The following is a 26716-nucleotide window of genomic DNA, read 5'->3' on the forward strand; positions in this document are numbered from 1 at the left end:
TGGTGGTGGTGTGATAGTCATCATCGTCATCACCGTCATGAAAGATCTCGACGTTGTGCTCTCGTTGTGGTGGTTGTGTTTATTGTATTGTTGTTGTTGTTAAAGTTTTTTTTTCTTTTTTTTTTTTTTTTTTTCCCTAAATTTTTGCTGAATTTGAATTGGCGATAAGTGATGGTGAAAAGTGGTGATTGCTGTTGCTTTTTTAAATCTCTTCGTATCGTCTCCTTCCGCTCTCGTATATTTTTCGTGCACCATTTACTTTTTTTGATGATTTTTTTTGTTTTGTTTTGTTTTGTTTTTTTTTGCTTTTGTTTTGTCGAGGGACCTTTTCTTTTTCTAGAAATCGTCTTTTTATTTTCTCTCTTTCTTTCTTTCTTTATTTCTTTTTTTTTCTCTCTTTCTTCCTTTCTTTCTTTGCTTCTTTTTTTCCCTATCTCTTCGTTTGTTTTGGAAAGATGATCCTTGGATCCTTCCTTTTCTTTTGCTCTCTTTTCCTCTCCATTGTAATTTTTCGATCAATTTTCAATTTTAAGGCGGTTTATTGTATCATTGATTATCCCGAATCGACCTGATCTTTTTTAATCGACCTGTGATCTTTTTGCCCAAATTCAAATATTCATTCAGTTACATTCGCTCAATTCGTACCTCTCATTCATTCAGAGCAACACCTAAAATCGGAAATATCGAATTTCGAGAAATTTTCGCGATACAGATTTTGTTTCCTTCTTTTTTTTTTCTTTTCCCCTAAAATTTTGGCGGGATATATCTCCCCGATCTTTTTCGGACGATGATCGGCGGCCGCACCTTTGCCGAAACAAACGAATCGTTCGCGCCGGAAACGTTGAATGCATTGTATATTTGTATATAACCTTTGGAAAAGACTGTTGTCACATACTCCATCGAATATATTCCTCGAGAATAATTATATTCGGAAAAAATTGTGTTCGCCAAACGTTTGGTCCCTGTCTTAATTTGGAGGCTAGTCGGTGCCGGTGGTGCGAGTGTGTGAAGAATTGTGTTCTGAGGCTTACTTATTCTCTATCCTATCGTAGCTGTACAATCCATCGCAATGCTGTGTGTGTGTGTGTGGGTGTGTGAGTGTGTGTGTGTGGGTGTATCAGTGTCGAGAAAAAAAAATTTCCCGATCAGCGACGCCCATTTTGGGAACGTTCTTGCGCAAACCCTCTCGGATCGATTATTTTTCCCCAAAATTTTGCTTGTCCCGTCGATGGGATTATCGGCGGGAGGGTGGAGGGGTTGTGTACAAGGGCGATCACCAACGACCAGGCGTACACCGATGACGAACAGAAGCATTGGTTCGATAAAAACGATTATCGTTGGTTGCGTGAACGAGGTGTATGCACTCGTCCAGCTTTAGGTATTTACATAGAAACTAACCCTATTTCGCATTATGTACTTGATTTAAGTTTACCAGTAAATTCTCAGTTTATGCTTGTGATATCAAGGTGTATTTACATACTACTTAATCCGAGGAAAAAACGCCCTGTAACGCAAAAATTGTTATAATAAGAACGATCAATGATCGACCCACTTGCACGCCTACCGAGAACTCGAGGACATTTTCGAGAATTTTTCGAAAACATTATCATTATCTTATTATTCTTGATTGATTGAGACGTCCTTCTTCTTTTTTCCTCTCTTTCTCTCTCTCTCTCTCTCTCTCTCTCTTTGTCTCTCTACCGCTCCGATCTCTCGTTCGTCTCGCGGAAGAAGAAGGGAAAAAAAAAAAAAAAAAAAGAAAGAGAAACGAACGAATGAATAGATTCGAATCCGGAATTTTGAAATTTTTCGAAAAAAATTATGTCAAAGAAATTGGCGACAGCGGTAGAATCGGAAACGAGAAATCGCTCCGTCCCTTCGAGTTCCGAGTGGCGAAGGCGGGTACAATCGTTAAATGTAGCTTTGACGATGAATCTTTTAGCAATCTTTTCTTCTCTCGTCCCAGATGGTGAAAAAGCCTGGCTACCCGGCGGCTTCTCGGCGCGTGTCTTCTTTTTTTTCTTTTACGTTCAACGAAGATGACGACGTTAGGCTACTTTCAAAAATTGGCGAACAAAGGGGGTTAAAAAGAGGGATATTCCCCTGAAGAGGAACGGAGAAGTTTATCGAGGTACAATTTCGCTTCGACTTTTCCAAAAGAAAATCAGTATTTTGCAATTCCTCTCCTCTTAATTTCTTTCTCTTGTTTTTCCCACTTCTCCTTTCGTTTCTATTCTTCCCTTTTCCTTTTTCTTCTTCTTTTCTTTTGTTTTTTTTATTCCACCCGTCGAAACGTTTTTAACGTGTATTCTTTTTCGAAACTTAAAAGCGCGTTCAAAATGTCGGGAATCGAAAGAGGAAATAAAAATATCTCGTTTTTTTCTTCTTCTTTTTCTTCTTCTTCCTCATGTTTGTTTTCTTTTTTTCTTTTTTTTTCTTTTGTTTCGTTTTGACTTTTGAATTACCTCGGGACAGAATGAGGAAAATCGTTTTTTCTCTTCTTTTTTTTTCTTTGAAAGGATAGAAAAGCGATCATGGAGAGACAATTGGAATGAAAAAAAAAGTAGAAAGGTGGAGGAACGGGGAGTGGGGGTGGGGGAGGGGAAAGGTGGGGGTGGGATATTCGTACGAACCGGTCACGGAACGAAAGTCTCATCGAGAATCTCCGAAGGGAACAACAACAACAACAACAACGCGGTCGACGTACGATGTCATGGGGGGAAGAAAAAATTCGGCACGCTACCATTCATTTCCGCACTCTTCAGTCCGCGATTGCCAGTCGAAGAAACGAAGAAATCGAACGTGTCGTAGGTGAATCCTAGGTCGAAAGAACCGTTTCATTTTCATTCCTCTCTCTCTCTCACTCTCTCTCTCTCTCTCTTCTCTTCTCTTCTCTTTTTCTTTTCCCTTTTTCCCTAAATTTAATTTTTCTTTGTCCCAATTTTTTTTCCTTTTTATTTTTCCGTTTCAATTTTTGTTCTTGTTTTTTTTTTTTTTTTTACTTTGGACCGCCTCCCAATTTTTAACGTTTGTTTCGCGTTTTCTTTTTTTCTTTTTCTTTTTTAAAAAAATTTTTGAAACTTTTTCGAACGACTATCCGTATCGGTTCTTTTTCTCTCTTTTTGTTTTTTCGCGTTCTAAAAAAAAACCAACAAGACTCGAGTTTCTTTTCTTTTCTTTTTTCCTTTTTTTTCCTTTTTTTTTTTTCGTTTCGGATACGCGTTGTGGTTTACGGTCAACGTTTCGTTTCATCTCGTCTGGTCTCGTCGAAAGAAACCCCATCGAAAAGTACGGACAGTCCAGGAGTTTTATAAAAGGTCGGAAAAAGGGGAATTAGGGTCGAGATTGATGGGGCATCACAAAGAGGTATTTAGGAGTAAGGGGCTGGCCCGAGTTCTCTAAAGTTCGCTCCACGGTCAAACCTACGTTACTTTCTATATTCTTCTTCCTCTCCTCTCCCTCGTCATCCTCATCTTCGTATTTTTTCTTTTTTTCCCTAAATTGATCCACCTCTGTTCCGCTTCTCCTTCTTCTTCTTCTTCTTCTTCTTTTTCTTTTTCTTTTTCTTGTTCTTGTTCTTCTTCCTTTTATTCTTCTTCTTATTCTTCTTCCTCTTTCTAAGTATTGCGAGAACGTAACGGTATATTGCAAGTAAAAGTTCGAAACGACGCAAGTATTTTTTTTTTTTTTTTTTACGCGTTCAGATATATTATCCGGAAATAAAAAAATATTTCGCTTATAACGATCACAGGACCTCAGATTACCTGAAGCACGCCACTCTAAAATCTCTCATTCGCTTCACTCTCTCATTCTCTCCTCCTTGATGCTCACGAAGCATTCTCTTTCGCGCAGCTTTTCTCTTTCATTCAACAGCGCGTGCCCGTCCACGTACGCGACAAATCCCAAGGTCGTTCATTCACCAAATCTCCTTTCTCTCCTTCTCTTTCTCTCGTCCCCTTTCTCTCCTTGCATTCTGCCCCTCCTCTCTCTCTCTCTCTCTCTCTCTCTCCCTCTCTCTCGGATTCTCTTACGCGTCTCCTTTCATTCGACCCTCGATCGTCGTTGCTCGGGAACGTGCGCGTACCAGCGGCCGGGTACGCGCTCCGCATTCATTCCATTTTTTTTTTTTCCTCTTTCGCCTAATTTAACCTAGTCTCATAGACGCTATATTTATTATTTATAATATTTATATATATATATATAATATATATAATATTTAGCATTTAGTTTTTTATTTTTCTCTCTCTCGCTCTCTCTCTCTCTCGCTCTCGCTCTCGTTCTCTCCCTCTCTTTCTCTCCCTCTCTTTCTCTCTCTCTCTCTCTCTTCCTCTTCATTTTTCATTTTCATCATTCATTTTTTTATTTTATTTTCATTTTCCCCTCTTTCTTTCTTTCTTTTCTTCTGCTCGATTTCTCATTTTTTCTGGCGTGTGTGTTTTCTTTTTTTTCCTTTTCCTCTTATTTATTTACTCATTTATTTATTTATTCTCATAATTATTATTATTATTTTTTTTTTTTCCCCACGAAAAATGCTCGTCGCTCGCGCACACTCTACGACGATTATATTTTATATATATATATATTCTTTGAAAATTGTGCACGCGGTACAAACGGCGGGGACGGAGGAGGGCAGTAACTCTTCTCCTCGCCCTCCGTCCCTCGGTTTATTTTTTTTTTTTCTTCTTTTCTTCCCTCTCCTCTTCTCATTTATAATAATAATAATAATAATAATAATAATAATAATAATAATAATCCATCAGATACGCTCCAGACTCTCTGTATGTATATATAATATATATAATATAACTGTTTGTGTAATAATTATATTTTGTTTGTTCGCTTACGAGCTAATAGTTCTCGTGCTGCCGGCCAGCACATTGTTTGCGCGCATTTTTTTTTTCTTTTATACATATACATATATATATATATATATATATGTATGTATGTATGTATGTATGTATATATATATATATACATATCTATATATATATATATACACATATATATATCCTTACGTGGAGTAGATTCTTCGCGTGTTTTTTTTTTCATATTATATAGTATACGAGTGTGTACGTGTGTACAAGTGTATATATATATATATATACGTGTAACAAGGATTTCCGCGTGTGTATACGTGTGTATATTTGTGTGTGTGTGTGTGTTTGAGTGTACGTGGTTTGGTGTAGTTTTATTTCTCTTTCTCCTCATCGTAATAATCATCATCATCATCCTTCTCTTCTCTTCCTCTCTTTCTCTCTCTCTTTCTCTCCGTGCGTGTACATATACATCACTAAATCACGTATCGATCGGCGGCCAACGACGAGTGGCCGCTTCGATCGCGAATCCAGACCATCCTTCATCGTTACATTTTCCTTCCTTCCTTACTTCTTTCTTTCTTTCTTCCTTCCTTCCTTCCTTCCTTCCTTCCTTCCTTTTTTCCCCCATTTGCTGTAACTCGTTTCTCGCGTTTCCTTTTAAACGGGGAAAGGGATGCGCGAATAATTTTGCTGTACGCGCGCGTTGTACCAATCGACGACGTACCGTACGAGGAATTAATCGATCTTCGTCCTCGTCTCCGCGTTTAACGCACATATCAACAAGGAGACGCGTACCCTTTCCCTTCCTTCTCTCTTCTCCTCCTCCTTCCTTCCTTCTTAAACGTTACGGGAGCTAAGAATTAAGGTTTACCTTAAAAGTGGCTTCTATTTATGTATAGTTTATGTATAGTTTAGTTATAGTTTAGTTTTTGTTTTTTTTTTTTATGAGCCTAGAGAGGGAAGCCCGATGATCGTCGATTGGACATCGTCGGTGGCTTGTCGCTCTCGGTGGCTTAGACCTGTACCCAAGGCTTTGCCTTGTCTAGGATAGAGTCTAAGTGTTTGTTTCGGCTCTTGTACTAAAAAAAACCCATAGTACTCGCGCCCTGTCCGAGATCGACACCCTCCCCCCCGCCCCCCTCTCCTTCCTTCAATTTCCCGATTTGTCAATTTCACCGGGTGGGGGGAATGGGGGGGCGCGGGGAGGGGTTGATTCGCGGAAGTCGCGTTCACAAGTTTCTTCACCTTCCTTCCTTCCTTCCTTCCTTCCTTTCTCTCTCTTTCGTTCCATTCGTTCGGATTATTAATTATGGCACGTTTCAGGGGTGATTCCGGGCTACCAGCGCGACAATGCGTCCTGCGAATTCTGAGAGAAGAGCGACTCAACGAGAACAATGAATATCGCTCGAGTAACGGACAGAGGATTCCCTCCTGGATCGTCCCTCCCCCTCCGTCCCATTCTCCCCCTCGAGGGGAGGCCGAGTCGAGGAGGGACGATCGAGGAGGTTCTTGGCCGTGTTGCGGCGAGCGTCGTCGTTCTAGGAACTCTAGGATCCAGGACCGTAAGAAAGTAAGTAGGAACAACGTGATCCGCGCGAAGTGAGAGATTGTTCGCGCGGTGCTGAGAGAAAGACCATTGGCCGCTGGTTGCCGTCCTCACGCACCGTGTAACGGATTTCTAGATACGTATTATCGACCGTTAACCTTCTTCTCTCCCTCCCCCTAAGTTCCTCCCACTGTCTTTGCGGGAGAGAAGCGTTTCACCGTCGCTGTTTCGCTGGTCCCGGCTAGGGCCGAGCGAGAATAGGATATACGACCTCCCCGAGGAAAAATCGGCCGAGAGTCGGGCTCGATTTTTCACTGTCACCGGGTTCGTATCGTGTACGTGGAAAATACACGGCAATAATAATAATAATAATTTCGTTTACTACTGCTGAGACGGAAATAGTTTCGCGGATGACCACACTTGAACGCCTTTTCTAATTTCTCCCTCGGGCCGCGTGTTCGCGAATCGACGTAGAATCGACGATGGAAGAAGAGCACGCGCACCACGTGTTTTCTCGCACGTCGAGTTGTACGTCGTTCTTTACACGTTGTCAGAGTTACCGATCATATCGTCGGCCTTCCTCTTGACGCCACGATCTTCAGGATGATGCTGCTGCTGCTGCTGTTGATGATGTTGTTGTTGCTGATGTTGGTGCTGCTGATGTTGATGCTGATGCTGTTGCTGCTGCTGCTGCTGCTGTTGATGATGGTGATGAAGACCGATGGCGGACGAACCTTGCTGCTGTTGTTGCTCGTTGAGCGTCAACTGACGGTCAACCCCTTGAAGAGGTTGCTGATTCACATTCAGTCGCTCCACTTGCTGCAGGCCCGTCTGGTCCGACGTCCAAGGGGTCCACTCGTCTCAGTAGTAACTGAATTTTCATGGTTGCTGATTGTTCTGCTGATTGACCACGTGCTGGAGAGTGAAACTCAAGGCCCGAGGATCACCGTGAAGCCTCAAGGCTTGTTCCAATCGTTGCTCTTGCAATCGCAACGCTTCCCCTGCGAATCGTCATGAATGAATCTTTATGAAATCGTTCCAATCTTTCTTCCCCCTCCCTCCCACTCGCTCGCTCGCTCGCTCGCTGCTTCCATTCAAACGCTATTTTCATTCGAACGAACGACGATAATAACAACAACAACAACAACAAAGACAACAACGACAACAGAATAATAATAGTAATAACAATAGTAAGAGTAATAATCGCGATCGATGAAGGATGAAGAGAGAGTGGACGAGAGCGACTTACCAAGGTCAGGCGGTAAGGAGGTGTCTTGTTGAGACATCTGTTGGTTCGTGTGGTGTCCAGGCATGCCAGAGGTGCTACCTCCGTTATGCTGGCCCAAATGATGTCTCATGTCCCCACCGACCGCGGAACTGGCAGCCGCCGCTGCTGCTTGCGACACCTGATGGGCGAAAGAGCGTATAATACAACGCGAGGGAAATGTAACGCGACGTCGCGCTCTTGCTTAATCTAATTATCTTTATCTGTTGTCCATTCGGGAAAGAGACACGGGCGGGAAATATAATCGTAAATGTGAGGTTTGTCGTGTACGTACAGCCAGCCTGAGCGCGGCTTCGGCTTGAGAACGCAGCAACGCTTCCGCCTGATGCATTCTCAGGGTCTGTTCCGGTCCGGTAGCTTGTATTCCCTGTTGTTGAGGCCCCGTCGATCCTTGGCCACCGCCGCTCATGTCGCCGTTGTTCCCCATCCTCATCGCAGCCGCCAGGGACGCCATGTCGACCGGCGACAGATTCGGTGACACTGAATTTTGCAAACCTGTCGATCATATCGTCCCCCGTTAACGCGTAATCACGCTTGTCACAAAATCTCTTCTTTCCCTCCCCCTCGTATTATGATATCGTTGCCTGTATACATGTTTATATATGAATATGCGTATATGAGAAGAAGGAGGAATGAGGAAGGACGTGAGGTAGGGGGGAGGGTAGGTTGCATCGTTCGTATCGTTCGTTGGCCAGCTTAGAAAACTTATTGGAGATAAACTTTGTCGCCGTTTTGAACTATCGCCACTACCGCCTACGATGATTTCGAGACGATCGGGGCGGGTTGTGAAGCGATGAGCCCCGCCGTGGACCCCGCATTAAACGAGAGATAAGAAAAATCTTGGCCACGGAAAAACATAATTATAAATCAAACCGTTATCGGTAATAATAATTGGAACGGATCAGCCGTATCTGCTCGAGCGCTCGTTTCTCCCTGAACGAGAGAGAGATATCCCTCGGCTCGATTACCGATCCTCTCCTCTCTTCGATAACAGGGATATCGGCGACCTTGAACGATGAACGGCGACCACGATCGATCGTGATCATCATCATCATCGTCGTGGTCGTCGTCGTCGTCGTCGCGGTCGAGACGACGAAACGGAAACGGGGCGGATCGGAAGGGGAGGAAAAGAAAGGCGGAGGCGGCAACCCTTACCCGCTGACACGGCGGCGGCTGCCATCACTGCCGTCATCCGTTGTTGCTGCGACTGCATCTCGTCGTGGTATTGTTGCGCGGAGCCCGGTTGACTTCCAGCTCGTAGCATCTCGCTCAGCTTGTTACCGCTCGGCCCCGGTGACGCCATGTTGTTATTGTTGTTATTGTTGTTGTTATTCAGCAGACCGGTACCTGCGCAAAAGTCTGCTCCCGTTAATATGAATAGTCGATCGGCACGATCGCCATATTTTTTTTTTTTTTTTGCGTGATAATAAAACTCGCAAGACGCTGTGATAGATCTAATTTCTCTCTCTTCCTCTCTCTCTCTCTCTCCCTCCCTCTCTTTCTCTCTCTCTCTCTCTCTCCCTTTTCATTCCTTTTCCTTTTCGTTTATTGTTTATTCGATGTATAGAGATATATATATATATGTGTGTAGATGTATAGATATATACATACGTTATATAAAAAATCGGACGTATTTATTTATTATAAAAAATCGGAGTGAGCATGACGAAATTACCCACACAAGAATTCGTGGATGATTTATTTTAATCAGATAAAATGTGATAATAATAATAATAATAATGATAATAGTAATAATAATAATAATAATAATAATGATAATAATAATAATAATAATAATGTTCACTACAATAACTCTCGTCGTGGTTTTTCTCGAAGCTCGTCGCCAGTTACTTAAAATGTATATATATATATGTATAAGCGATACATATTTGGAAGAAACGTGAGAAATATGTTGAGTCGGCGATGTTGAAAAAATTGATCGACTCTCTCGGGAGTATATATATATATTCACGACACTCTAACGATTATTCCAGGCGACCATTTGCAAGTAGACGAGGAACAAGATCGGAGCGTACCAGGTTCACTACCGGCTGACGATAATCTTCCGTTTCCACTGCTGCTGTCCGAATGAGCCGACGGCGAAGGGCACATTGGTGGTTGTTGCAAATTTTGAGGTCCGCCTGTTTGACTTCCCAACACTCCCAAACCCGCACCTGTACACGAGAATCGTAAATGTGGTTATTGATGATATTGCAACGATATCATCGTTCACGATGATAAACTTTGAGAGAACGTCTATATATGTATATTTATACATATACATATACACCGTATTATAATTTTTGCGATAACCTCATACCTAAACTCGAAGACGCGAGGATTTCTCTCTCTCGCCTCTCGGCGGCGGCGCGACTTAAAACGTATTGCGCCGCAAACTGATGCTTGGGGTCCATTCTCATGTGCTCCATGTGACTCAACAAACCTTAACAGCAACAAAGTAAAGCGGTCTCGATAGAGTTTTTCGATTAGTGTTTTTCTTATTATAGCGAGAAAGTGGAGTAAACGACAGTAAGAATATCGTACGAGATATATCAAGTTTTATACATATATATGTATATATATATATATATATATGTATGTATGTATGTATATATGTATGTACACCATCGAAATGAAAAGTAAAACGGCACGACGATGACGACACTTGATAAGTATAAATAAATATATATATACATATATACGAAGAGATATAAAAGATCGACGCGAAGAGGAACGGAAAAAAAAAGTAAAGAAACGAAAAGTTGATCGCATATGTGGTGATGACCGCGCACTATATTGTTGTTATATTATACATTATGATGATCGGAGAAGAAAAGAAGATCATACTTACCGCTCTCGTGAGTGAAGACGGCTTGGCACACCGAGCACGGCCACATTCTGAGGCTTGTGCTAAGTTGACTGGTCTCAGGATGGCAGGCCAGGTGTTTCCTAAGACTACCCTCGTTGACGTAGTGTTTTCCGCACACTGGACACGGGTGGTTGGCGGTCCGTCGCTTCGCTAGGTAAACCCCGGCAACGGAGGTTGTGCAGTCAGCGGAGGGAACAATAGGGCGACACAATTTCAAGGTCAATGCTAAGCAGGATAAAGCTTCCCAAGGAACGAAAGCCACCTCCTCCATCATCATCATCATATCCATCATATCATCATCATCATCATATCACCACCATCGTCATATCACTACTATCATCCTTATTATCATCCTTGTTCGATCTTTTCTTTTTCATTATCATCATCATCATCATCATCATTACCATCACCATCATCTTCATCATCATCATCATCATCATCATCATCCTTCTTTTCCACCTCCTTCTCCTCCACCACCTTATTATTTCTCACGCATTCGCGTGTACATACGCGCGTACGTACGTCGACATTCCAGTCGACCTCGAAGGCGAAGGGAGAATCCTTGCAGACACGGATAGCCGAGGACCAGGGAGAGAGCACTGACCTCGGACGCACCGCGCGCTGCTTCTGCCGTTGCTGGCTCCCTTTCACGAGCGAGGTCGTCGGCCCAAAAACCAAGATGTACACGCACGTACGCGCGCTTGCACGCTTATAGACGCACAAAGAAAAGTTCGACGAATCTCTCTCTCTTTCTCTCTCTCCCTCTCTCTCTCCCTCTCTCTCTCTTCCCCTTTTCCTCCCCTTGCACTCTCTCCTCCCCTCTCTCCCTCATCATCGTTTTTCTTTTCTCTATTTTTCTCTATCTCTCTCTCCCTCTCTCTCTCTCTCCCTCCCTCCCTCCCTCTCTCTCTCTTTCTCTCTACGGTTTGCCTCCTTTATTATTATTATTATTGTTGTTGTTATTTACTTATTTATTTATTTATTTATTTTTTTTTTCCGTATCTCTCGGTTTTCGATCTCACCTCCCTTTCACTGGGAAGAGATCGTGGACCGTGGACGACGGATGGACGATGGAAAAACTCTACGTTACGTCACGCAACATGTTACTCGTACGTACGTACGGTATATATGCAATGATGATTTCGATATATCATCACTATGATATACGCCAGGTCGATACACCTGGGTGTTCTTTTTGTTTCTTTTTTTTTTTTTTTTTTTTTTTTTCCGTTTATTGTATATACGATATATATGTATATGTGCGTGCGTGTGTGTATATATATATATATACACATACACATATACATATATATATGTATATATCGATGTCGATACAGTTTATTTATTTTTCAGTCAGATCGAAATGATGGAGGAAACGAGTGCACGGCGCGTTATAAAAACGGCATGCGGTTTCGTAAAGAGATAGATTCTCATTGACTGGCGCACGATCCGTGCGCGTCGATCGTTCTTCTCTGTACGTCTATCATCTACGTATGCCCACACACTTATAACAACAGAAACAACACGCACAAAAGTCGGAACGAGTCACCCTTTTGAAGCACCGGTTTTATATTAGCGAGTATAGTAGGTAAGGTATATACGCAAGTATTAGTCGGGTGAGTGCGCTAAGTGCTACACCCCCTTTTTCCGTTCAGCGAAACAGTACGAAGAAGTGACAGGACAATGTGTGCATATCGCCCGCGCCAAAGCAAGTTCTTAGGTGGGGGGATGTGAAACGTAGTAGTACTTAAATACTAATAAGGACGAACCACCCCTCGTGTCCCGAGGGGCGATCGTACCGTACCTTTCTCGCTTTCGTCTCTCTCTCTCTTTTTTTTCTCTTTTTCCTTTTTTTTTCTTTTCTTTTCTTTCTTTTCTTTTTTTTTTTTTTTCTTTCTTTCTTCACAGACTTACTCGCAATTAAGAGGCACCCTCGTTACGCCTATCTCCCCGTTCTTTCTTTCTCCTTCTCGAAGAAGAATTCTTCGATTTCTCCTTCCGCGAGAAACCCTCGTTAGCTTTAGGTCGTGTTTGTTAGAAAGACGAAGGAACGGACGGACGGACGGAATCGAAAGGACGGCAAAAGTCGGCGACGACCACGTTGGAAAGTAAGCGGGTAAAAGGGTAAAAAGTAAGATCCGCTCGTTTCAAAAAATTGTTACGCATTCGTCGTACCATTTCTTCTTTTATCCCCTTTATCCCCTTCAATTTTATTATTCCCACGCGAATCGATCGCGAATCGATTTCTTCTCCATTCGTGGCCGTCCCCTCTCGTCGTCCGGACGATGGGTGATAAGCGCAGAAGGGATAACAATTGCGTTTAGGGGATAGATAAATCGCGTTTGAATATATTTTTTCGTGCGTCAGAGTTAGAGTTAAGAGCCAGAAGTAACAAGACAAGAGAGAAGTGTGTAAATATACGTGGTCAAAAAATACGTAGCGTTAGTAATGCGTTAATACATAAAAAACGTATGGAGAAGAGAAGGTGTCTCCCCAAATTCGATTCGCACGTGTGTTTATATATATACATATATATATATAAACATACATATATATATACATATATATATATAAACATACATATATATATATATATATAAATTTTGTTGCGCGTTGGTTATACGACGAGAAAAAGTAAGCAAGGAGAAAGAAAGAGTGAGATGGACGAAATCGAGGGCGACTTCTCTCGACTTCTATCGTAGATACTTACTGGCAACTCCGGATGCATTGGGATCCTTGTGGGTGTGCTTCATGTGCTCCATGAGAGCTTCGCCACCGAGGAAGAGTTTGTGGCAGACGGGACAGCTGGTCGCGTTGGGGCCGCCGATCAGGGCGGCGTGTTGCTGGAACACAACACGCTGTTGCAACTCCTTTTTTGGGGGGCCGGAACAAGAGGAACCGGAAGCAGGCACACCGGTAGAGAGCAGCCGACCCACAGAATACCACCACAGAGTCGCGAACCAGAAGCGCAGGACAGGCAGCGCACAGAACAGAACGATTGACCAGTGAGAGTTAGAGTACCGATTGCACCGCCGCCACCACGGACTACTTTTTTTTCTTTTACTTTTTTTTTTCTTTTTTTTTTTTTCCTTTTTCCTTTTCTTTTTTTCTCTCTCTAGCGAAAAGGGAATTCACCTCGAGTGTCTGGCGGGACGGAGGAAAAGTTTTTAGGGTGGAATTGCAAGGATTTATGGTTATCGCCGTTTAAGCCGTGACGCCACGTCGGATCGTACGTCGATAGGCGTGTATGCGAGTAGTGTATGCGATGGATGGAAAAGAGTGGAAAAAAAAAAAAAAAAAAGTCTCGTATGGATATGTGGTGGTCGATTCTTTCTCGTTTGCGAAAGGGAGGAAGACGGGAGAAGGAGAAAGCAAAGCCCAGACAGACGAATGTACGTGTATGTATATGTATATGTATATATATATATATATATGTATATATATTATATTATATATACATATTACATATATACGTATATATATATTATATATATACATACACACATATATATATATACACAAATATATATAAAAAAGCGTGAGGTGCGGAGAACGATCGGAATGAGATTGAACCGGAAATCCTTGGCGGATATTTAAAATAGAGAAAGAGCGGAATCATCGGATGGATCTTCTCCGATTGATCTCGCACGACCTCACAGAATGAACGGGAATGCAAAGCACAGATCGAACGACTACTAGTTACTACGACACAATTGCACACGGATGGCCTTTGTCGCCGTTATCGGGTTCAATCGTCGTCGATTCACGACGAGAATCGACGACGCGATTTTCTTTCTTTCCGTAATATATCTATCCATCCGTATGGATATAACGATGGACGCGCGGATGGACGCGAGGATACGTGTGGAGAAGAATCTACAAAAGCTGACAAAGGCCATCCTTTGAAAACAGATAATATGAAGAGTGATGAACGAAATTCGACGTCCTCATTGCAAGTATCTGTCTCTCCGTCATTGGCGACCTCGCGTTAAAGGTAAAGAGATTATTTCGCGGTCTTATTTATTCGATCGTTCTTCTCTTTTTTTTTTTCCTTTCCTTTCCTTTCCTTTCCTTTCCTTTTCTTTTCTTTTCTTTTTTTTTCTTTTCTTTCCTTTCTATATATTCACATATCTCTGATATTTCTTTATTTCTCTCTCTTTTCTCTCTCGCACACGCGAAGGTCGGTTATACGCACACGAGGCGGTAGGGGCACGCGCTGAGGGAAAAACATGGCGGTCAACCTTGCTCGGAAAGAGTGGTTAAAACGGAGAGAAAAAGAATACGAAGAGGAAGGAAAGAAGGAGGAGAAGGTGGGAGGAGGAGGAGGAGGAGGAGGAAGGAAAGGCTAAAACGAGACCAGACGGCAATGACCCCAAACTTTTCGGGTCTTTACTCGCCTCCTTTCCTTTCTTCCTGCCTACTACTTCTCCCCCCCCCCCTCTCCTCCCTACCCTCTCCACTTTGATACAACGCATCCTCCTCCTCCTCCTCCTCCACCTTTTTTTTCTCGTTTCGTTTCGTTTCTTTTCTTTCCTTTTTCTTTTTCTTTTTCCTTTTCCCTCCTCTTCCCTCCTCTTCCTCCTCTCTCCCCCTCCTCCTCCTCCCCCTTCCCCTTCTTTCTCACTCGCGGCGAGTCGTCCTTCTTTCTCTCTTTCTTTTTCGCTCTTTCTCTCCCCCCTTTCCCTGCCTATCTTTACCGAACCGACGTACCGACGTGTTTCGCCGTGTTCCTTTTTTTTCTTTCTCTCTTTCTTTCTTTTTCCCTTCCCTTCCCTTCCCTCCCCTTCCCTTCCGGACCTGGGATAACCGCGACCGAGTTGAGACGATCAACGGGACGGAGGAGAGCCGAATCTCGGGCAGGAGACCAGTTTAAAATAACACGAGGCGTCGTTGACCTAGCCGTTTCGACCTGGCCTTTTTTTCTTCGCGCCGTTTACGCCCCCTCCCTTCGATTCCCGACCCTCGCAAGAACAATTATTATCCGCGAATATCTTCTCAATCCTATTCAATCACGATATCAATTTCGCTTCCCCTCTCTCTACGCTCGTTGATTCCTTTTATATTTCGCTTACATTCCCTCCCTCCCTCCCTCCCTTTCCTTTTACCGATTTATTTATTCGTTTATTCGTTTTCCTTTCTGTTTTCCTTCGTTTTCTTCGTCCCTCCTCCCCTCGTGATCAAACAAATCTCCGATTTCTAATCCTCTTCCTTCTCTAATCCCCCTCTTCTCTCCCGCAGGAGAACGCGAAAAACAGGAACGAACGAAGGAAGGAAAATATCGAATTTTCCACGCTCCATATAAATCCGATTTCTCGATCCACGGACGGACGGATGGATGGATGGAAGGACGGATGTCGAGCCGCGAAGAAGTTGAGGGGGCAGGGGAAAAAAAAAGAAAGAAAGAACGAGAAAGAGAAAAATAATGGTTGAGGAAGGTTGAGGAAACGACGCACGGCAGCGTCAATGAACCCCCCTCCCAGTTTAGAGGGTCCTTGCCCTCCTCTTCCTGCGCCGTAGCCCGCGCCTCTCGCGCGTTCTTTTTTTTTTTTTCTTCTTCCCCCCCTCTTGGGAACACACCCACGCTCGCCACGTAGTCGTTGTTCGCTCCTCGTCGCCGCGTTCCTCTCCCGGTTTGACGATAGGCGATATTCTTTCCAAGGCACGCCCCCTCCCGCTCGTTGTTTTCGACGGGCCAAAGCCCGGGCGTCCTTCTTTCTTCCCGGACCTGGGACAAGCCCGAGCCGGTTGAGCCGACGACACACGACGAGCCACACGAAGAAGAAGACGAAGAAGAAGAAGACGAAGAAGAAGAAGAAGAAGAAGAAGAAGAAGATGCCGGCCGTCGACGTCGTCGGCGTCGCCGATGCTGGGTGCCGGTGCTGCATGCAAGTTATTCTCGGAGGGAGGCTGCGGTCCGTAAGTTCGACGCCCCGACCTGGCCCAACTGGAAAAAACCGGTTTCTTCGTTGCGCTCTTCCTTTTTTGCCTGCATCCTCGCTTTTTGCACCGCGAATACCTCTCTCGACTCTCCTTCGAGTGTGCCGTGCGCCCGCTCTCTTTCTCTTCGTTCCTTTTCCGTGCAAGCCGTCCTCGTCTTCCTTCCATTTACCCGCGCCTCGATCTTCTCTCCTCTCTCTCTCTCTCTCCTCCTCCCTCTCTCTCTGTTTCTCTCTCGCTCTCCCTCTCTCTCTCTCCATTCTCTTTGCCCCGCGCCCCTCAGCCAGAGAGCGGTGCAGCGTGGGCGAATCCCCAAGGGACTTTATGATTCGCCGTGACCAGATTCATCTCTCTGCTCGACTCTCTACGTACGTGGTACGTACGTGGTTGCAGCCTAGGCCCGCGAGCCTAGCACACCTCTATTCCCAATTCCACGCTTCCCGATCTCCCCCTCTTTCGGACGACAACCTCTCTCTCTCTGTCTCCGTGTGCGCGTCGTTAGATCTTGCAACTTCCAAGACATCATTCTCTCGATGAGATCTTCTCTCCACGATTTTTTCCTTCTCTTTCTTTCTTTCTTTCTTTCTTTCTCGTGCAAGCCAGCCAGCTCGGAGAGGAGAATCCGATTGCCAGCGATTCCTCCAGTCGAGAGTCGAACCGTCGGTTTTATTTATCCGGTGAAACGCTCCTGCGAGCGTTTAAGCCCAGGCCGTGGTGTGGGCCAGGGAGTGGCGTAAAAAGGAAGTGGGTGTGAGCATACGCGTAGCGATGCGTGACGCTGGGCCGCTCGCGTGGAGCCATTTTGCCAGGGAAAGAAAAGGGACCATCTTTGATTCCGTAGTCGGAAGAAAATCGGCGTGGAAACGTCAGAGAGAGAGAGAGAGAGAGAGAGAGAGATTTTTGTCGCGTCATTGTTGTTCTCGTTTCCATCTCGTTCATCGTCCTTTCCAACCTCGATCCTCGATCGGAGGATGTTTTGATCCCGATTGTTTACGCGAGCGAGTCGTGATGAAACTTTGGCAAAAATCGAGGTGGAACGAAGAGGGGTTCCCTCCGTTTTCTCGGAGTAAAGCGATAAAATCCGAAGGTCATTCTCGCGGCGCGCAATTCTTTTCGCGTCATTTCTCTCTCTCTCTCTCTTTCTCCCTCTCTCCTTCCCTTTCTCTCTCTCTCTCCCTCCCTCTCTTTTTTTTCCAGCCGTCTCCTTTCCTTGGCTTTTTTAGCCGCAACGAGGCCGCGAGCCTCGCCGGCAGACAACCTTCGTACGATACTCGGTTACACCAACAAACAAAGTCTGTAAAAGATATATTCGTTGACCGGTTGTCTCGCTCTCTCGCCGTACTCGCCGTTGCTTTTTCGTACTTGGAAAGAGTTATTATTTATTTCGTGGATCGTATTCGCAATTGCGAGTAATAAAATTCGACGATTAATTTTCCGTATATACAAAGTATTTTTTCTCTCCCAAGAATCTCTCTCCCCTCCCCCTCCCGCTCCTTTCTCTTCCTCCGCTCATCAATTTCGATGCAACGATTGTCCTAGAGAGAAAGTAACAGTGGTGGCAAATAGTGGTAGTGGTGGTAATAGTAGTAATGGTAGTGGTAGTAATATTCGAACGAATTCGATGATTCATTTTCATTTGTCGGTTCGTTCGATCGATGAGAGAGAACATGTGTATATATATATATATATATATATTTCCGATATATTATTATAGTTGGATCAGCTACGGTTCGGTCGACACCGAGCACCGCACGAAGCGTCGCGAGAAAAAAAATTGCACCGTGAATATTGAATAGGCGCATTATGAAATTATTAATCCGTAGCGGTGATTTTCATTCCCTGTTAGAACCTGTTTAATTTCCCTTCCCCTCCTCCCTTCTCTTCTCTTCCCTTTTTTCTCCTCCTTCCTTTCTTTCTTTCTTTCTTTCTTTCTTTCTTTCTTCTCTTCCAACTATTATGCAGCACTGCTGTATTATTCCAAGCCGACGCGTTTTTTGGCGTATCACGCGCTGGTAATCCGCGGGTTATGCGTGTCCAATCACCCCCGAGGAGCGGGGAAAGGAGGGCGGGGGAAAAAAAAGTAACTAAAGGGTTGAGGATGCAGCTCCCCCTCCCCTTCCCTCCTCCCAGTGCCGTGTTGTGCCAATAGCAGTTTGGACGCGGACCCTCTCACGCTTTTCGTCACTGGGAAGAGAGAGGAAGAGGGAGAGAGAGAGAGAGAGAGCGGGAAAAAACGCACAAGGGTGTTGCACAATGGGGGAGAAATCCCACCCCGGTCGGAATCGGCGCGGGAATGATTTCATTAGGTCCTTCGGTCGTCGATGAACTGTGTGTGTGCACGATAGTGAAGAAGAGAGAAAGAGAGAGAGAGAGGGGGGAGAGAAAAAAAGGGGGGCTCGCAGAGGCGGAGACTGTGCAAAAAATTAATATCGAGGGGGAGAAAAAATGGTTGGAACGGGCTTGGGAGAACGGGGATTGGGATACGCGATAGTTCGATAGTTTGGAGATGGCGCGAAAGAAGAAGAGGAAGAGAGAGAGAGAGAGAGAAAAAAAGAAAAAAAGAAAAAAGGGAAAGAAAATTTCCGGTCCGATCTCTTTTTCCCGCCACGAGAGGCCGGTGTCCCAGTTTCCTTCTATTTCGACGAAACTAAGTAAGAAAGAAGGGCGAAGAACGAGAAATATATATATATCGGAATTGTGGAGATTCGCCAGGCAACGGTATTGGGTGAGGAAAGTTAATGAGGGTGCGAAACGATTCGACGAGAAATAAAGATCGGAGGAGGTTTTGGATGGGGAAAAAAGGGGAAAAAAAAAGAAAAAAAGAAAAGAAAAAATTGCGCGCGTTCTTTTCCGGGCGTCGATCGAAGGACGACTCGTTTGTCGGATCGTGGCAAGGTTTCGAAGGGTTACGAATAACTCAAACGTTTTTCCCGATAAGGAGCGATAAGATCGAGGAACATGGGATCGTCGTCGTCGTAGATATTGATGAAATTATATATATATATATATTTATATATATATATATATATATCGATGCATGATCTTTTTTTTAAGCGTAGCGCCAATTGTCACGGAGGATGCAAAGGATGAATGCTTAGATACCAGACACGTGGACGCGTGGTGCTTTTCGAATTTTCTGTTGTGGAATTATATAAGAGATTTGTCGTGGACAAATGAGTGAGACAAGTGAAATATTTTTGTTTAATTTAGCAAGCATATCTCGGAATCATCACACCCGAAACGAATTCCCACGGGCTCTCCCGCATCTTTTCACCCGATCTTTTTACCTTTAATCGTTGCCACGGGTACTTGGAACACTGCGACAAAGAGGAGACCAGCATGAAATGAAGATCAATTTGCATTAATTCGAGAACAATTAAATATCGTTTAGATTGTGTCGCATTTTTCAGAAATGCCCACAACTCCAACGTCCCCTTTCCTCAAAATACAAAACAAAGTGTACTTATTTAACAAGCGTTTCGTCCGTTTAATTCGACGGTGCTTCTTTCGCGCGCTGCGACACACGAAATATTCCGGCGATTTTCGAGAACGAAGCGAAATATTTCGAATAATCGCGATCGATTTCTCAAACTTCGAGGTTGAAAGAGAGAGAATTGTAAAAAAGGGAGGAGAACGAAAACAGAAGAAGAAGAAGAAGAAGAAGAAGAAGAAGAGAGAAAAAAAATAACAACAGAAAGCAAGTCGAAAAAAAAACGGTAGCGCGCACGATTCCTTTCTTCTTTTTTTTTTTTTTTTAATATATATATATATCTAAAACACGGAATGAATCCCCGTGGCGAGGAAAAATAAATCTAATGGCTAACGAGTTTTTACCGAGCTCGACGCTTGGGCAATTAAGAAGAGGGGTGAAGGGACTCGTTGGGAAGAGAGCCCCGGAGGTGAGTCGGGAAGAAGGTCGGAGGCACGAGAAAGTCCGCCAGCAGAAAGGGTTGTATCGTGTTGCACGACATTCAACCCTTGTACCGCTAAACTACAGATACAAATACGAAGGCTCGCCGCGCAAAAGTGGTGGTGGGGGGAGGAGAGGGGGAGGAGTAAAACACGTGTGTGCGACGCGGGAAGAAAACGGAAGACGCGCGGTGTTTTCTTTCCCTCTCCCTTCACGTTGCGTTGACGAATGACGAAACGAGGCTCTTAGATTCTTATTTGATCGAGTTCGATGATGTTCGTCGAACGCGCTTCTCTTCTTCCCTCCCTCCCTCCCTCCCTCCCTCTCTCTTTCTCTCTCTCTACGGAACAGAGAGACAGTTGTGTTTTAACGCGTCGAGTATTCGAACGTGTGTTGCAAAGTTGAGGCGAATTGGAAGAGAGAAACAGGCCCGTTCTTCTCCCTTCGATTCCCTCGGCTCGGAAGAGAACAAAGAAGAAGGGATAACACAGTTCATAAGACGCACGAAGGAAGCGTGTAGAGGGAGGAAATCGTAAGTTTCTACGGCTGGCTACCGATCGTTCTGTATAATACATTTACGCTCCGGCCTATTATAATATTGTACTCGGAGTGTATTGTCTTTCTTGGCCGGGATAATGTTTCGCCGACACGCCAGGCCTCGACCCAGAGTCTAACTCTTTCATTTCCCCTTTCTCTTGCTCCTCCTCCTCCTCCTCCTTCTTCTTCTTCCTCTTCTCCTTCTCTGCTTTTCCTCTCCTCTCTTTCGCTCCGCGTTCACCCGCCTCTTTTTTTCCCCTCTTCTTGCTCTTCTTCTCGTTTTAAACAACGATCCATTAGCTATCCAGGGGGTAGTGGAGGAAAGGGAGAGGGGAGGAGGTGGGAGAGGAGGAGGAGGAGGAGGAGGAGGGCTAGATAGGTCGGAATAGCGAAAACAATTTCAAGAAATCTGCCCCGGCGAAAATTCGATTAGCCGCGCAAGATGGGCTCGAGCTTTCTCTCTCTCTTTCTTTCTCTCTCTCTTTCTCCCTCTCCATTTGTTTCGTTTCGTTTCGTTTTATTTTCACCGGGGCTCTGGACGGAGCTCTGTTTCTGTCGCGCTGGCGGCTTTTAATTACTTCTCTCGCGAGGAGATTCCCTCCTCGTCGCGTTCGCGTTTCGCGTTCGCGTCCTCATCTTCTTCTTCTTCTTCTTCTTTTTCGTTTTCCTCCTCTTCCTTCTCTTCCTCTTCCTCCTCCTCCTCTTCTTCTTCTTCTTCTTCTCGGTTTTTCCTTTTCCTTTTTTTTCTTACTCCCTTCAGACCTCGCGAGCTACTTCGAAGACGCGCTACTTTTAACTCCTTCTCCCTCCTCCTCCTATCCAATACCGACACCGCCGAATCTCGCGTCATCTCGCGTTTATTAAACGCTCGCGCGCCCGTGATCTCGCGCCACGGAGGCGAGTTTCGAAGGAAGAAACGAGATTTCTCTCTTTCGAGATTTATCGGAAGAGAGGGGGAGGGGAAGGATTAGCTTTCGATTAAAAAGGATCTCTCGTTGAAAGAAGGATATTTATCGCTCGGCCCTGGATAACTCGGATTACGCGCACCACCTCGAACGCACCTGAGATTCCACGGATTCCACGAATCGAATACGAAACGATACGAAATAACGAAGTTTCTCCGATGATGAAAAAGCAAAAAAAAGAAAAAAAAAGAAGAAAGAAGAACGAAGGAAAGAGAGAGAGAGAAGTGGCTCTCTTCCCTCCTTTCCTCGTTTCGAAAGTTTATCGATTAATTCGACGGAACCCGCACGCGATCCTCCCCCTCTTCACCCATCCATCGATAATCCGGCTCGGTTCGGGAACGATTCGATCGGTTAATCGGTCGCGGACGTTTACCGTTTCCCTCTTTCAAAGGGAATCGTCTCGGTTGGTGGAAGGAGAGGGAGAGAGAGAGAGAGGGAGAGGGAGAGGAGATTGGTTAGTTTACGACCGGTTACGCAACCGTGGCTGGTCTAATTGAGGAGGGATAAAAAGGGGGGCGATCGGTTTTTCAACGCGGCGAAAAGAAGCGCGAGAAGAAGGAGGCGGGGAAGGGGGAGGGGAGGAGAAAAGAGCGAGTCACGGACGGCTCGACAGATGCCTTCCCACGTTTTTTCGTCAAGACATGTGCCTGGCGCGGCGAAAGGGTTGAGAAATTCAGTTGGCCGACCGACACCGGGCAAAAAACAACCCCACGGTACAAGATTCCTCTGGTAATCGCTACGTGCCGCGATTCACCGCCAGGGGTGAATTCGATTAAGCGAGCCGGGGACGCGATCTTTTTCCCAGATCGTCCGATTTTTTCTTTTTCTTTTCCTTTTTTTTTTATTCTCCTACTCCCCTCACTCGTAATGCATCCCACTTCCGTGCTTCTCTCTCCCTTTCTCTCTCTCTCTCTCTCCCTCTCTCTCCCTCCCCGACACTTTGCCTTTTGTTCCGTTTCATATCGAGAGGCATCGTATTGTATCCTCGATACGGGAGTGACGCGTCAATCAACGCAACACTCCCTTCGTCGTCGTCGTCCTCGTTGTTCCTTCCTTGAACGATCGTCTCTCCACGATTCGCGCACGATTCGTCGCATGATCGTTCGTTCGACCGGATGCTCCGTGATGTTTTACTTATTTATTTATCTATCTATCTATCTATCTATTTATCATTTCGAACGAAGTAATTTTTCCTCTTCCTTCCTCCTCCCGCCCCTCCCAGAATGAACCAAAATCATCGCGATCACGATCGATGATGAAAAATGAAAGAAGGCGTGATATGGCGTTCGCTCTGGCGGAATAATAAATGTGATACTCCCGTTCAAACGTTTCGTCAGAAGCGGTTCGTCGTGTGTGAGGAAAAAAAAAAAAAAATAAAAAAAGAAAAAAAAAGAGAAACCACAACCAAAAAGCAGTAGTCCCAAAAAAGCGTTGTTACATGTAAATATACACGAGGAAGAAAACCCCCGAAAAGCGGGATGAAGCTTTTTCAACGATCGTTATTTTAACATTTTTTCCTCCATTGGGTTAGACACGAAACGAGCACAACACCAACTCGCGCGACGGTACGATCGAGTTGTTCGGATCGAAGTTGTTTGTTAACGTGTGGCATTTGCGAACAGGGAGGCGAAACGATTTCAAAACGGTGGTCGCTGTGCGATATCTCTCTCCTCGTCATCCCCATTCGCGAAAATTTTACCCGCGAAATTTAAACCCGGATCACTCGCGATTATTCACGATCGTAACGTGAATAATATCACGTATATATATATGTATATATGTGCGTATATATACATATACATAGATATTAACCGAATGCTCGATCGAATCCTCGATCCCATCGTCAACATCGAGAACCAGAGTATCTATCTACGAGTATATGTATCGTAAGTTTTATTCGAAACGATTATTATTCGAACGAACTCTCCGCTTATATATTTACGTACTTACGCGTGATCGTGCGAGCGAAAAGAGCGGAATTATTTTGACTACTATTTTGACTAAAGAGAGCCTATCGTATATATATATATATATACATATATACGCATATATATACATATATATATATATATATATATATATATATACATATATACGCATATATATACATATATATAAAATAAGATGAATAAGATCGATTCTGCTGACAGAAAATGGAATATATCGGATAGAGAAGCGTGACCCTCCACCATGTGTGCATTCAGAGAAAACGTTCGTTCGATTTTTAACATTACGCGGCGAGGAAAGAAATGGCGTTTTCTTTTTTCTTTTTTTTTTTTTGTTTTCGTCTGTTTGAATAGGCGAATGTTCCTTTATCGGCCGGCAGAAGAAGAGCGTTTCCATAGCGGATTATTTGTAACTACGGATTATTTATGATATAACAATGCGTTACGAGATATTATATACATGTGCACAACCGTATGCATATCGTGATGTTGGATCTGATTTCTAGATTATTTTTTTCCCGGTTTCTCCGGATCTTTCCGACCATGGTTCGATTATTATCGTGTGCGAGCACCGCGTTAAGTAGCCAAAATGCCTGTTGTTGTTGTTGTTGTTGTTGTTGTTGTAGTTGTTGTTGTTGGACGTCGGATTTGGTACATACATGACTGACCTTCGACGTGTGGGTACGAAGGCTGGATTCTGTGGCGAAGCCTTTGCCGCAGATGTTGCAATGGAACGGCCGGTTCTTCGCCCGTTCCACCTGGGCGTCGTGATTTCGAAGGTGTTGCTGCAAATTCGATAATTGAATGAATGCCCGCCCGCAATCCGGTAGATGGCACTTGTACGGACGTTCACCTGAAACGAGAACAATTTTTTTTCTTTTTACCTCGTTTTCCCAACTTTTCTCCCTCTTTTCTTTCTTTTTCTTTCGCGTCTCGCTCCGATTCGGTCCGATTCGATCGGGCGGCCGAGAGAGGAGGAGAGGAGAAAAAAAAAAGAGAAAAAAGAAAGGTGGAGTCTATATACGCGTACGCGCGTGTTAGTGGGCAGAGAGCAACGTGTCTCGGTCGATCGGTAAAATGATAATTGGTATCGATGTCCGTGAAAGCGGTAATGGGTCTCGAATGGGCGATTAATTCGTTGAAAAACGCGTTTCGGAGCACGGGTACGAGACAACGGAGGTTGGTGGTCGAGTTTGCTTCTTTTTTTTTTTTTTTCACGCGGGGGTGGGATGGGGACATGCAACAGGTATCAGCGGCCAGATTTAGGGATGAGCGTAAAAAATGCCACTCGTTTTAAAACGACCATTAGAGGCGAGATGTTTTAACAGCCCGTAACCGCCGCCCTGATTTAAAACAATTAATAGGTATCTGCTTTTTTCGCGTATTTTTTTCCCCTCTTTTCTTCTCACTCTCTCTCGCTCCTCCCTTCTCCTCCTGCTCTACGTTATTCGCGTTCATCAGAAATGGAACGATCGTGTTTCTTTCTTTCTTTCTTTCTTTCTTTCTTTTTTTTTTTTTTTCAACCGACGATGACGACGACGACAACGAGGAGGATGAAAAAGTTTCGTCGCCAATTTGATCGAAACTTTACGCAATCACGGGAGCGAGAATCGGGGTGGGAGAATAATTTTCGACGTAAACCGGGCTAATCAAGTATTTACGGGAATTCTTTGCCGAGTATTTAACAAACCGATTAATATTAAATCGGTGGACGTTTAGCGGGGAAATATCTGTTGAAGCTTTTAATCTATTCTATATCGATTCGAGCGTTGAAGGAAGGGAATTTATACGATCCCTGCAATTTTTATTACTCTTTTTCGTTCCTCCACGGTTCACCACGGTCCTCCTCTATTCTAATTCCCACAAGCGATTGGCTCAATTTAACTTTTATTAATATCGACATTCTTCTCCTTCCCGCTCCTTTTTACCCCGGCCACCGCTCCTTCTTTTTCCCTCCCTTCTTCTTCTCCTCACTCTTTTACTTCCGCTACGCTTCTTACTTCCTCCTCTATTCCGAGCCGAAGATTCATCTTTTATTCAGCTCCGGTCGAAGTTTTAATAAAAATAACTCGATAACATCGACCGAGATTTTTAATAATCTCTCTCTCTCTCTCTCTCTCTGTTGTTATCTCGCTGACATTAGCTTTCCAACTCGAAACAAATAAAATTCTTCTCCGCGAGCCAATATAATGAAATCGAAGATAAAGATAAAATTGAATCGCCTTGAATCGGGATCTCGTGGTTATTCCCGAGAATAAAAACTGGAGAGGAGGGCGCGCGAGAGATGAACGATAGAATTGTAAAAGTTATAAATACTATATACACACACACACACACATACATATATATATAGCAGAAGAATGTTGGGATAATGCAACGGTTGGAGACACGGAGTCGTAGAAATATATATTATAAATAGAGAAAAACGACTACGTAATCCGTGCCGATTGATAATATTTTTCGTCGCGGCGTAACGAAACGAAGCGCGGAACTTTTCAGTATCAGATTTATGCAGTGACCCGTGCCACTCGAACAGTTAAGATTAGTGGACGAGGGACGGGCATGCATGATCTCCCGATGAACTTCTCATCTGTCGCGCGAAACTTCTTCCACTATGCTTATATCGCATATAATATTTTCTTCTTCTTACAACGTACGCGGCCAATTAATGCCACGATACGAGAAATAACGTGAAATTTATTTATTTACGGGATGTTGTTGTACGCGATGAATACATCACCGTCAACCACGTTCTCCGCCGTTTTATTTAACGGATGCGAATATGAGAGAGAGAGAGGGAGAGAGAGAGAGAGAGAGAGAAAGGAAGAGAGAAGGGGAAAAGAAATTGGAAAGACGATGCAACAGCTACTGCGTATCCACAATGTGAGATTGGAAAACACGGTA

The 26716-nt window shown here is 44.3% G+C and overlaps 1 protein-coding gene across 28 annotated transcripts in view; it reads right to left on the reverse strand.

Annotated features, from left to right (window-relative positions):
• Positions 1-326: 326 nt before the first annotated feature.
• LOC107999833 (zinc finger protein 384) overlaps positions 327-26716 on the reverse strand; it is a 71152-nt gene continuing 44762 nt past the window's right edge. For 4 of the 28 annotated variants that reach the window (XM_062084889.1, XM_062084888.1, XM_062084884.1 and 1 more), the window contains 10 exons: positions 24481-24665; positions 19742-19771; positions 13228-13387; positions 10500-10712; positions 9969-10091; positions 9685-9822; positions 8804-9007; positions 7923-8143; positions 7613-7769; positions 327-7364 (listed from right to left, as the gene is read on the reverse strand). In XM_062084889.1, the coding sequence (XP_061940873.1) occupies positions 7243-7364; positions 7613-7769; positions 7923-8143; positions 8804-9007; positions 9685-9822; positions 9969-10091; positions 10500-10712; positions 13228-13387; positions 19742-19771; positions 24481-24665 (1553 nt within the window). In that variant the 3' untranslated portion in view covers positions 327-7242. Of the gene's footprint in view, positions 7365-7612; positions 7770-7922; positions 8144-8803; positions 9008-9684; positions 9823-9968; positions 10092-10499; positions 10713-13227; positions 13388-19741; positions 19772-24471; positions 24666-26716 lie in introns of all 28 variants that reach the window. The other 24 variants (XM_062084891.1, XM_062084890.1, XM_062084886.1 and 21 more) reach the window with 17 other exon arrangements.

Source organism: Apis cerana, linkage group LG14, assembly GCF_029169275.1.
Source record: "Apis cerana isolate GH-2021 linkage group LG14, AcerK_1.0, whole genome shotgun sequence".
NCBI classification, from domain to species: Eukaryota; Metazoa; Arthropoda; class Insecta; order Hymenoptera; family Apidae; genus Apis; species Apis cerana.